At 37.5% G+C, this 12,657-nt stretch overlaps 1 protein-coding gene across 3 annotated transcripts in view; it reads left to right on the top strand.

Moving 5' to 3' along the window:
• LOC150096500 (RNA binding protein fox-1 homolog 3-like) overlaps positions 1-12,657 on the top strand; it is a 247,540-nt gene that overhangs the window by 43,378 nt on the left and 191,505 nt on the right. Inside the window, exon 1 of one of the 3 annotated variants that reach the window (XM_090408156.1) lies at positions 10,254-10,500. The exons of the other annotated variants lie outside the window; for them this stretch is intronic. Within the exon in view, the coding sequence (XP_090264282.1) occupies positions 10,417-10,500 (84 nt within the window). The 5' untranslated portion in view covers positions 10,254-10,416. Of the gene's footprint in view, positions 1-10,253; positions 10,501-12,657 lie in introns of those variants that run through there. 3 annotated transcript variants of the gene reach the window in all.

Genomic DNA, 12,657 nt, shown 5'->3' on the forward strand with positions numbered 1-12,657 from the left:
GATTTTACCACGGTGATTTCTAAACGTGATATATTTACACTGTCAGAACAACCAAGTTTTGCCCTTAGTGACACAGATCTCTAAAGAAGTCGGATGAGCAAAGGATAGCTGCTTTTGAGATGTAGTGTTAGAAAAGATCAGTAGAACTTTAAGCTTCCTTAAGGATATCGACTGAAGAAAGTTAAAATATTTTGGACACGTTGAAAGGATGGAAGGAGGACTTCTCAGAATAGTAATAGAAGGCAAAGGGCCTGGAAAAAGAGGGTGGGGTAGACCTTCAATGACTGTGGAGTGACTAATCTTCAGAGAGTTGAAGCCTCCAGAAAAGCATACAACAGGACTACATGGCGAGGCTTGGTGTGGCCATACGGCATCTGTGGATGCTCAGCGAACATATGATGATGACACCAATCTTGACCAGTCCATTGTAGAAACTAACTTTTTATTGTTAGAACTTCGCGTTTCTTTCATTTAAATTTATTTTATACATCGTATGCTTTCCACACGTTTTATAAAATTAAGATTATGTTATAACAGTATTTTTTTTTTCTTGTAAAGACAAAGTATACTGTGTTAAATTTTTTTGTAAAAATTTAACACAGTATACTTTGTATACAATAACCGTCTTCAACTCATCACCTCTTGTATCCATTTAATACTACCTTAACAGATTGCATATTGGTACATTTCTCTACAGTTAATTTTTACCATCGCTTCCCTTCCGCTTTCCGCCTTTTAATATCCTGTAAAGAACTAGTCATCCGAACAACTTACTACTCCACAGCTTGACATCATCAGCAAAGAGAGAAACTTTACGCTAAACTTTATCCTAAATCATTTATGAATATATTAAACAACCAGGTCCTAACAGCGAACTCTGTGACACTTTGCTCCTAATAATCACCCGACGATCCGCCGCTATGTACCTGTCAATCAATTTCCCTCCCATCTCACCAGGTAATTCATATTTGTTTGCAGCATTTTAATGACCAAGTTGGTTCTTATGCGGAACGCTTACAGTAGTTTTGCTGAAATCCAGATAAAGACTCACTTCACCAAAAGAAAGAAAGATCAAGTTTGTCACAGTCGATCTGCTTAATGAAACTGTGCCATGCTTAACAATTGATCTTTATCAAAGATCACTTTATAATGACTTTTCAACTGATGGTGACTTAGCCAGCCTCATACGAAGGTGGAAGAGTTTTTCATCCAGCAAAACAGACAATCCGGCCCATTCATGAAATTAACAGACAGACAATAATATACTTGCATCATAGGCTTAGTTGCTTCCGTTGTAATTCCAAGCAACAGCTTAACTCAACCCATAACTTTTTACAGCGTATTTCTTTGAGAACTTGATTTGCCCAGCTGATCCTAGATTTATTGCGAAATTTAACTTTTTTGAATAAATTTAAATATTAAGTTATGCTGGATATCCTTGAGTATTACCCATCTTTCAATTTGTTTCCGAGCTGATACCTCTTAATTCTCTTATAAGTTTTATTTTAATTCTCCTCAGAATAAGTTTTTAAATTCCAACTCAATACTTCCTATCCTTTTTCTCTTTACTCTTAAATTTTCCTTTTCACGGATGAAATTCAAGGTCTATCCCCTCCAGTAGTTTCAGGTAAATATTGCTTTAGATAACTTGCGAAGTTGCTCCAAAAATTTACTAGCGGTTGTGTTGTTCTCCGATCCACAAAAAACGCATCAAAATACCTCATTAATAATGTTTTGCATATCTCATTACGCAACTGGCTCAAAATATTACCACTACTTCAATCACTAAGGTAACGTAACACTCTCCCTCAGCTGAACTCTTTGATGAGTACTGTACGCAACCCCATCTTTTTCCTGATCGGCTTCTGTTTATAAAGTCAAACATATCTACGAACATACTTCTTTCTATACTTGTAACGGTATGCTTAGTTATCCACTATAGAAAGAAGTATGTTCGTAGATATGTTTGACTTTATAAACAGAAACCGATCAGGAAAAAGACGGGGATGCGTCTTTTTCCTGAAATGTAGTTGATGAAATAATTATTTCATCAACTACATTACGCAACTGGCGTAATGTAGTTGATGAAATCGTATAGTTGATGAAATAATTATTTCATCAGCTATACGATTGGAGGTCCCCCCCTTTTTTTTTTTTTGAAAATTATATAGATTTGAATTCTATCAAAGCGGCGCAAGGAGTATAATACACATGTAAATTGACAGAAAAATATGAAATTGAGAGATATAATATACCGACTGTAACATCTAACCTGTATAATTATAAGGGTGATTCTGTATTACTTGAACCACTTCCGAAAATAAGAAAAGCGCTTCAAATTGTTAGATTCTAATTGCACTTTTGTGAAAATATTTAAATTCTGCCAGTTCTCACACTCGTCAAACTTATTGAGGCAGTCAGAAGAATGAGCGAACACTAGTTATTAGTTCAGTTGGGTGTTTCAACTGAAGATAGTTTATCTTTTTCCATACGTAAAGGATTTTTTTTCTTCTGAAAATGGGGGGGGAGGGTTGAATCCTGCGAAATAGATAAACCACAACACTCTCCCTTCGAGTGATCGCCTTAATTAATTTTGTGTCTTCCTAAAGTTTCCTCTCCCCGCAGCGGTGATTTGATTTAGGTTTCTCGGCTTGTCGTGTATGTTGCTGGATTGATACATTGATTGCGAACAACACTAGTACGGTTTGAATCCATGAAAAGGACAAGATATTTGGTATCGTTAATCAGCCTGAAGATTTTACCTGTTATATTGTCTTTAATATATGGTAGTGGAATCACAGGGATTTTTCTGCAATTCAGTAGTGCAATTCACCTGCGAAATTAAGTATGGGCTATACTATTTAAAAATCACCTGCATCGAATCTCAGAACATTGCAACCCAGTGCACTGGTTGCATCACGGATATGTGATATTTATGTTGTCTTCAAGTGAGCGGGGTATTTAATTTGCTACTCAACATTTCTACATGAACCTGCACGCAGTGCCTTGTCTATCTCACACTTTCATATAAACTCTTGCGATTTTGTCACTAGATATTTCTAAATTAGAACAGTGAAATGGTGCATGTGATGTGAGGAGACGATGTCATTTCATGAAACATTACGCACTAATCGAGTTTCTGACAGCAGCAAACGTTTTATCGATTGACGTTTATCGCCAAATGATGCATTTTTCGAATGTCGGACTGTGCACGTCTGCAATTTGCAAAGCTCTTCCTCCTGTAGACGTGTAGAGTATTCAAATTTATGCCTATCGCCTGATCGTTACATTGGAACGCTGAACAAAAAAAAAAAAAAAAAAAAAAAATCTCGTGCAAGCAAACGGACGGCTGCAGAGTCAGTCACTGTCATGGACTATCCACTTGATTCCATTTTATCAGAAGTGTTGTGGACCATGAAGCGATTTATATTGATATATTTTTACAGACAACGAAAATACCTGTTTTTGTTTTGTTTGTTTGTTTCGGTTTTGTTTGAAATAACTACTCCGGTTACCGAAAAAAGTACCTCCCATGACTTTTCACATTTAATTTTGCAGGGGTATTTGCCGGACGAGTGTGCTTAGAAAATTCTCGAAGGGGCCTCTTAGCCCTGCATTCGGAAGAACTTGAAAAATAACCATAACAATGTTTTTAAGTTGTACGTGAAAAAGCTCGTTTTAAACGAAGATAGCAGAACTTTTTCTTCAAACTTTTTTTTTTTTTTTCCCATGCGAGTACCCTCAGATCCGAGTACACTTGTAATTAACAAACAATTTATATACACTGCTCGGAAAGAGGTCAACGGACACTCCAGTGGGCAAGGTACATCGTGCCATGTAACGAGTTACGTATTTGTTAATTTGTGTATAAAGTGAAGGAATATGATGCTCCCAAGTGAGTGCAACTGTGTTCGGGTGAAATGGTTGCAAGAAGGGTACTGACGTTATTTGGAACAGGTTTTGTGATAGGATACCATATTGCAGGCCTATGTGTTTGGCAACTTGTTAACAAATTGAGACATCCCAGGGCAACAATCAGTGGTACCATACTGAGATGGAAGTGCAGGGAAACAGTCAACTGCAAGTGCAATTCACAATAGACGACCCACTGCACTCACTGAACATGACCGTAGGGTGCTGGGAAGGATAATGTGTAAAAACCGCCATTCTTCGGCTGCATGTTAAATGCCAAAAGAGTTCCGGGCATCGACTGGAACACGAATCTAGACAAAAAGATTCATAACCGATGCTCACAACATGGGTTGCCATGGTAGGACCGCGATATGCAAGCCGCACATAACCCGAACCAACGTGCAGCATCGTCTTCAGTGGTGCAAAGAGCGTGTACAGTGTGACGTAGAAGCTTGGAAAGCTGTGTTGTGGGACGTCGAATAATGCTACGCCCACTACTGAGTAGGTGACAGGTGCCCGGTGAGCATCTCTTACCAGAGAGCATAACCCCAACTATGAAATTTGGAGGTGACGGTATGATGGCATGAGTTTTTTTTTTTTTTTTTTTTTTGTTTGTTTGGTTTCAGACTTATGTGATGCCACGAACATTGAACTTAGAGAGATATCTGAAAATTGGACAATGCAATGCTTCCTACTTTGTGGCATTTCTACGGAATTGACCTTTCTGTCTTTCAGCAGACAATGCACCAAGTCAAAGGCTGCTGCTGTGACTGTGTGGTTTGTGGGCATGAATGTCACCACACTTGACATGCCTCCACAGAGCCCGGATATCAACCCATTTGAACATCTGTGGGATTAACTGGAGCGTCGTGTGAGGTCAAGTGACGTTCTCCCCCACAATAGTCTGGCACCTCGTTACATGCCTACAGGAAGAATCGTTCAAAATTCCCATTGAGCACTATCGTATGCTTGTGGAAAGTATGCCCCGTAGGATTGCTGTAGTCATCGCATCGAAAGAATGTCCTACATCTTATTAAGGTGATCACATGGCTGTTTGTTACTTATATGAAGGTGATCTGAAAAGTTCTCGGCCTAACAATGAAAAAACGAATTTATAATTTCAAAATTATTTTTATTTTTCAACATAATCTTCCTTAAGATTAATATATTTATTCCAGCGCCATTATCCCGTCCGTGTAATGGTTCTCAGCAAGATCTGCAAAATACCCCTCTACAGCTGCAATCACCTCTTGATTCGAAGAAAAACGCTGACCAGCGAGGAAGAGTTTTAGTTTTGTGAAGAGATAGAAGAAAAAAGGAGTCAAATCTGGGAATAGGGTGGATGTTCCAACAATTCATAGTGCAGATCCCGTAATATTTCCATTGCCAAAGCACCTTTTGTCCTGATGAAAGATGATTTTTTTCTTCTGCAAACCGGATCTTTCCTCACGAATTTTTTCGTCTAGTCTGGTTAAAAGATCGGAATAATATTCCTTGGTTATTGTTTAACCCTTTTCAAGATAATTAATAAACAAAATGCTTTTAGCAAACCAAAACACCGATGCCATGACCTTTCCTGCTGATGGAACCAACTTTGTCTTCTTTGGCACTGAATAACCGGCTTCAGTCCATTCTTTTGACTGCTGTTTGGATTCATCAGAATCCAAACAGCAGTCAAAAAAGTAATAAATCGACGCAAAATCAGTTTTATTGTTAAAACGCTCCAAGCACTGTTGAGAGATTTTCATGTGAGTGCGCTTTTGATTTGCTGTGAGCAAGTGCGGTACCCATCTTGCACAAAGCTTTTTCATTTGTAATTCTTCATGCAAAATATATCATACACGTTCTTTTGAAATGCCTATAGTCTCAGCAATTTCACGCACTTTGACGCGCCTGTCATCCAATACCATATCGTGCACTTGATCAATGATTTTCTGGTGTTGTTAACTTTTAAGACTAATACATTTATTCCAGAGATGCTCCAGCGCCATGCTTACGTGAATTGTCTTCAAGGCAAGTACGGCCACATTTAAACTCCGCAGCCCATTTCTTAATTGCCAAAAACGAAGGAGATGAGTGCCTATAAACTTTTATGAACTTCGAATGAATTTCTTTTGGCGTTAAACCTTTTACAAAGAATTTTATAACCGCACGATACTCAATTTTATCCATTTTAAGGGATACTGACAACACTTTTGCTTCAGACAGCTGTATAAAACAAACTACATGATAGAATGACTTGCAATTTCACATGGATGCTTATGACAAATGTGCCGTCTTAGGAAAAAAAATACAAATCTTGGCGATAGTGTTGCTATCTATGTTCGAGGCTGGGAACTTTTCAGACCACCCTCGTACTATGGCGTCCATTGACTTTTTTCCAAGCATTATACAGGGTGTTCGGGATAAATTTGACATATTTATAATTAATTATATTTTTCCGTAAGTTACATGTATTAACACACACTTCTCTTCATTTAAAAGTTTGGACCCTTCTTCATTCATATACAAGATGTCAGAAAGGATGGATAGCTGGAACCCACCTGAATCATGGAAGAGAATAACTTGTATCATGATGATTTGTGCCCGCCATCAAAATAAGGATATTACGACTGCTGCCCAATGCTCCCTGAATACAGTAAAAACAATCAGGCATGAACTAGAGACTTGCAATGGTGACTACGAGGATGTAGCAAGAAGAAAGATCCCTAGCAGACGATCTGATTGCGTTCGTACAGCAGAATTCCTTGCAAATCTGCAGGAACAGGTGTTGAAGAACCCTGGCATTGGAATTCGGGCTTTGTTCGTGGAGTTGCTAACTGTAGTCAAGCCCTGGATAACAAGGGTAGACAATGGTAGGCCGTATGTATGGCAGCAGGATTCGGCCCCTTGCCACACCTCTGGGAAAAGTCAAAAATGGTTGTCTGAAAATTTCTACGACTTCACCAGTCCAAATGTTTGGCCTCCAAACTCCCCAGACCTTAACCCCATGGATTATTTTGTATGGGGCGCAGTTGAAAAAGACACCAATCGCACTTCCAGTAATACAAAAGCCCAGTTAATGGATAAAATTAAAACAGTTTTTGCGGCCCTTCCCAGGGAGACTGTAGCATCAGCTTGTTCGAGGTTCCGAAGCAGAATTGAAGCTGTGATCGATGCTAATGGTGGTTATTTTGAGTAAATCTTGTTGGTAGTATTGTAATTAACTCTGCCTGTAATGTTTTTTTGTCAATTCATTAAATTTAATAGATACAAAGAAGATTTTCTTTTTCCTTACGAAACTGTCAAATTTATCCCGAACACCCTGTATATATATTGTTTGTTTGCTACAACGTCTGTAACGTTAGGCTATTACGTACAAGCCAATTACTTTCTAAATCACTGCTTTGTTCTGACTTTGCTTATGCATATCTCACAATGATTAGACACCGGCTTGTCCTGTAATATGAAGTGACGAACCACGATGCATATTCTTCATATCGTATGGTCATGTTTAGTTTTAGAGGTTACCAGAAAGTTGTATTATCAGTGTACATCTTGTCTGTTAGGTGTGATGGTTTTAGGACGGGGAGAGAATGAGAAGTCGAGGATGAAATTCTCCTCTCCCCTCCCCATCCTAAAACCATCTCCTGATTTAAACTAGTGTCCCCTTGTTATTTGTCGAGTTAGTTGGGTTGATGTACATTGAAATTACGGCGGAAGAAACCATAGCTGCGAAGCCAATATATTATGTCTATTGATTGAGCTTGTGTTTTTCTGACTGGTTTGCTGAATGAAAAACCCGCGGATTAAAGGACCGAAAATTATGCTACTTTCTTGTAACGAATAACACATCTTCAGTTGAAAAAGTGATTCATTTAGTTCTAGAATGATTCAGACCAAAGGGTAGAAAAGCTCGTTTGGCCTTTCTGGCGAAAAGCGAAGCTAACATCGAACTTCACCACAGGAAGTGACCATTTCAGCGAAGGAATGAGCAAGATTTTGTGACCGTTTTTCAACATTGATGTAATTTGTATCAATTGATGCAAATGATAATTTCAACAATAGAATAGATGAACGCGGCTTCTGTAATTGCGACTAAAATTGGCCAGTGATATATTGAGGATTATGCATATAAAGGATTTGTGAAATATTCGGGATATATATATATATATATAGAGAGAGAGAGAGAGACTGTGAATTCCATCCAGGAAAGATTGTAAAACTATATAGTACATTAGTATTAGTAGATGGATATGTTAAGATAATATAGAAACTCTGCTCTGAAAACGAAACATTGAACTTTTTTCAAGCTACTTCAGACCTCCGGTAGGCAATAGTGGTCTCATATCAGCCTTTGAAATTCATCTACCACTTAATGACATTCATTAGCATCCATCCCGTGGTGGAATTGGAATCCACGTTCCGTTTGGTTGAAAAGCGAATACGCTGCCTCCTCGGCCATCCAGGCTGTTGCAGCATATTTTTCCTTCTGTACATGCTGAGTGGAGATACACAATCATAGATTCTCTTCCGTTTTGTGTGCAAAGTGACATTCTTTATTACCGAAGCTCCTCTAGTGTTTTCTTTTTTCAGTAGGTCAAAAAAAAAAAAAAAAAATTCGAAAGTTATTTTGTTGATCTTGTAATGAATAAGTGCGTGTCCAGTAAATTTCTGTCTAAATCCAACTGGTTCTTCAGAAATTTTTTCCTAAAAAATATTACTCTTTTTTCTAGTTTCTCTAACATTTTAGCAAAAACCGGAAAAGGGGAAATTTATAATTATTAAGATAATTTTTGCATCCCTTTTTATCAACTGGTATTATTAACTGATATTTATGAAATATTTACAAAAATATGAACTGGAACATGGCCAAAGACTGTACTGTACTTTCGAAGAGTAGATATTATTCCCCTTTTGTTACGTCATTTTTAGGGTTCCATCACCCGGAATGTCTCAAACTATTGGTCTCTCTCTTCAAGGATAGCGGTTATGATATTAACTGGATTGCAAGTCAAAACTATAAGCGAATATGAGCAGAGCAAGGAAATGATACCCATTTATAATGGGTATTATGTTCCTCTTAGGAGACAGAGCTTCATCCTGGTTGGGGGAAGGGGGGACGTAAATATATTCTACTTGTATTCCAAGTATTAAATATTTATTACTATTTCTCTGCAGTTTTTTTTTTATTTTGAAAATGAAATTAATAAATTTCATTTTCAATGTACAGTAAAACCCCGTTTTTACGTTCCCGCAATTTACGTTTTCCTGTCATTTTCTGTTGGTCCCGTCTATTCTCATATGTATTGTTTTCCCGCCATTAACAACTTGACGTGGACGTTATTTCCCGTGATTTGCGTTTTTTTTTTTCTCGGTGGCAATACCGATTTTCGAATCGATTTCAGCGGAAATCTGCGCATTTCTGTTCTCAGGTGGCGTTGCTTTCGGCTGTAGTTTCGTTTCCGCCATCACGGTGACTTGCGTGCATGCAGCAGTACTGTAGTGATGAGCGATACCGTGATTTTTCAATCACAGTACGAATTGATATTGCAGAATTTCTGCAACGTAATTTAGCGTGTGAAAGTTGCTTTCAAGTTGCAGTGGTGGATTATCGATGTTAGTAACATGGAGAAAAAAGACAGAAAATGTATTTCGGTAGAAGAAAAGAGGCAATTCTGCGACGTGTAAATTGGCATGCCGGAACACGTGTGCATTTAGCATAAGATCTTGGACTCTCCGTGTCCACTTTGAACACGATAGTAAATAAACAGGTCAAGCATTGAACTCAATGCAAAGCAATCTGGCGCTAAGTCAAACAGAAAAAAAAAAACAATCAACAATTAAAGATTTTTTTTTTAAATAGATAAATGTACATTGTAAATTCATTTATTTTCAGTTATTAAATTTTGTAATCTAGTATGTAGACTCACATACTAGCAGTAAGTCATCTTTTAGCCTTTTTTAAATGTTTTTTTACATTTCCTGCTATTTACACTTTCCTGCTATTGCACTTTTTTTCCATCAGTCCCCTGAAAAGTGTAAAACAGGAGTTTTACTGTAATTTATTTTTTATTTTTGAAAGAATTTGACGTTAAGAATTTAATACTTTAAAGAATTAAATATACTTAGAAAACTAAAAAGTAATTATGCCATTCAGAAAACTGATGTTTCTGTAGCGCGAATTAACCACTCTGATAAAAGATATATGAAACCTTGAGAAGAGTTTTTTTTTTAAAAAGTGCATACTCCTTTTCTGGATTATTTTAGGCAGGGGCATCATTCCAGCTGTGCTCATTTCAGAGTTCCCTGTGGCGGATGCAATTGCTATTTTTGTTTGTCTGCCGAGGTGTACCACAGCGCACTTTCCTGATAGGCTGGTGTAAGTGATAGGTCTCCGTGTATAGGACGATTGGTACACATTAGTGAGCGATATTTACACTTTGGACTACCGAAGTTTTCATCTCATAGTGCAGTTTATTCAGGCACATATTCAATTTAGAACTAATCTAAAAAAACTGTAATATGGCTACTTTGCCAACTACCATGTTCCCAAGACTATTAGATCGGCAGAATTTAGGCTTATTTGGATTTCCGATATTGCCTCAGGTAGGTTGGGTATATCTCACATTTCCCAAATTCTTGGAACTTGTTTAAGAAGAAAACCATATCGCCGATGAATTTCTTACTTAATATTGCGGATCATCTTTAAAAGCAGATATATCACTAATTTGATAATTTCATTCGTGTTTTTTGTTGTTGTTGTTGTTTTTAACCAAACTCATTTCTCCCCTTATATTGTAGGACTTATTTAGTTTATCAACTCCTCTTTGGCGGTATTTGAATACCACCAAAGTGGACTTGGTGTTTGAAGTACTAAAAAAAGGTATATTAACATGAATCACTAGCTATGTATTTAAACTTTAATTTTTGGATCATATCCAAGTGTTTTTGTTAAAATTAAGTATGTTAAAATAAGTTACGAATATTTTGCTATACATAATTTATTCTTGGTTTTAAAACATATTTTCCACTCTTTTCTTATTTATTGTTTCGTTACTCGAAATGTGAATTAAAAATTGAAAGCTGTTACAATATCAGCGTTAGTTAATTTATATTACCTTTGTGATAATTTATATTTTCGTAAGACAGATTTCCGTTGTAGTTATTAAAAAAAAAAAAAAATACAAGGTTTAGTAATACTTTCCTGGTAAATCCCATTAATAGGATATTAGCCTTTGGGGGAAAGTCTCCGAAGGAAAATAATCATACGTTATCTAGCATATAAGTGTAATGGCGAGTTTTAATGTGGTTACTTTTCATACTGGGATTCAATCAGGGATTGAACATATTCATACAGAGATGTGGCTACTTGCATAATAAATTCAGTAGTATACTTCATGAATAGTACACACACACACATACCCAATTTTACCATTGGGATGACAATTAATGGAGCTATTGTACAACTGGCGATTCAAGATACAAGCTATTACTCCATGTGTTGTTTTGCGTTGTCAGAATTAATGTTGAAATAAGCATCAGTTAAGGAGGTATTTTTCATTTGAAGTCGCAACTAAGTGGCTTTCGAGCTGCTGCTCTGTCTTTGGAAACCTTGATCAAGCACCGACTGATCGGACCACCGGAAACTAGACCAAAAAAATCACCGAGCAGTTTTACATTTTACACTTCAAGTATAAATGACGATGTTTGAAATGGGAACTGTAGTGAGGTTTTCTTCCTCCAACATGTCAATAATTTTTGTGCCATTGTTCGCAATTAGACTCTTGCAGTTCTTTTTTGTAGACGATATTTGATTTCAGGAGCCTGGAAGTGACCATTCAATTTGCATTGTGTCATCTCTTAGCTTCGTTATTTGGATTTTTTGTTACACTTTACTGAATATCACATATAAGAACATTATTTGATGTTCAACAGTGGCAGTCCTTGACAAGAAGGAAGCCTCGAAACTTAAAAAGTTTAATTATAATATTACAAAATAAATGATACTTTTATTTCTTAAAATCAATAAGAATAACATCTGTGTTCGCAAAACATTCAATCAGTATGTTTCTTAAATATTTGCATTCAAATGTTGGAGACCCTATTCACTTGACTTACTCTTCTGCAGCTTTTCCCGCTTAAATAGGGTCGCTATTTGTGGTGAGTCACCTCCACAACTTCCTGTCTTGGGCTGTAGCCACATCCAAGTTCTTCATCCTCAAATCCTCCTCCACCATCTCTTCTTTGGCCGTCCGCGCTTCCTCCTCCCCTGCACATCCATCTGCATGACCTTTCTTCCCATATACTCTTCCTCCTCATCGCATGACCAAACCATCTCAACCTCGCTTCCTGTATCTTTGCTCCTAAGTTCGTAACTTTCACCGTTCCTCTTACATAGTCATTTCTCAGGTGATCCTTTCTGGTCACACCGCACATCCACCTAAGCATTCTCATCTCTGCTACCTCCATCCTGCTGATGTTATTTTTCCTCAGGGCCACAGTTTCCATAGCATACGTCATAGCTGGTCTCACTATTATCCTGTATATTTTGCCTTTTAGATTGATTGGCACCCTCTAATCGCATAGCACTCCAGCGATCTCTCTCTCCAGTTCCTCCATCCCACTTCCTTCCTCAGCCTCACCATCCTCTTTCATTGTTGAACCAAAGTGTCTAAAGTCACTGACTTTCTGATGACATTTCCTTCCAGCTCTAGATCTGTCTCCTGGCTGCCATCCACTTTGCAACACACATACTCTGTCTTC

Source organism: Typopeltis vanoorti, chromosome 18 (genome assembly GCF_054136105.1).
Source record: "Typopeltis vanoorti isolate ZY-2024b chromosome 18, IOZ_Tvanoo_1.0, whole genome shotgun sequence".
NCBI classification, from domain to species: domain Eukaryota; kingdom Metazoa; phylum Arthropoda; class Arachnida; order Uropygi; family Thelyphonidae; genus Typopeltis; species Typopeltis vanoorti.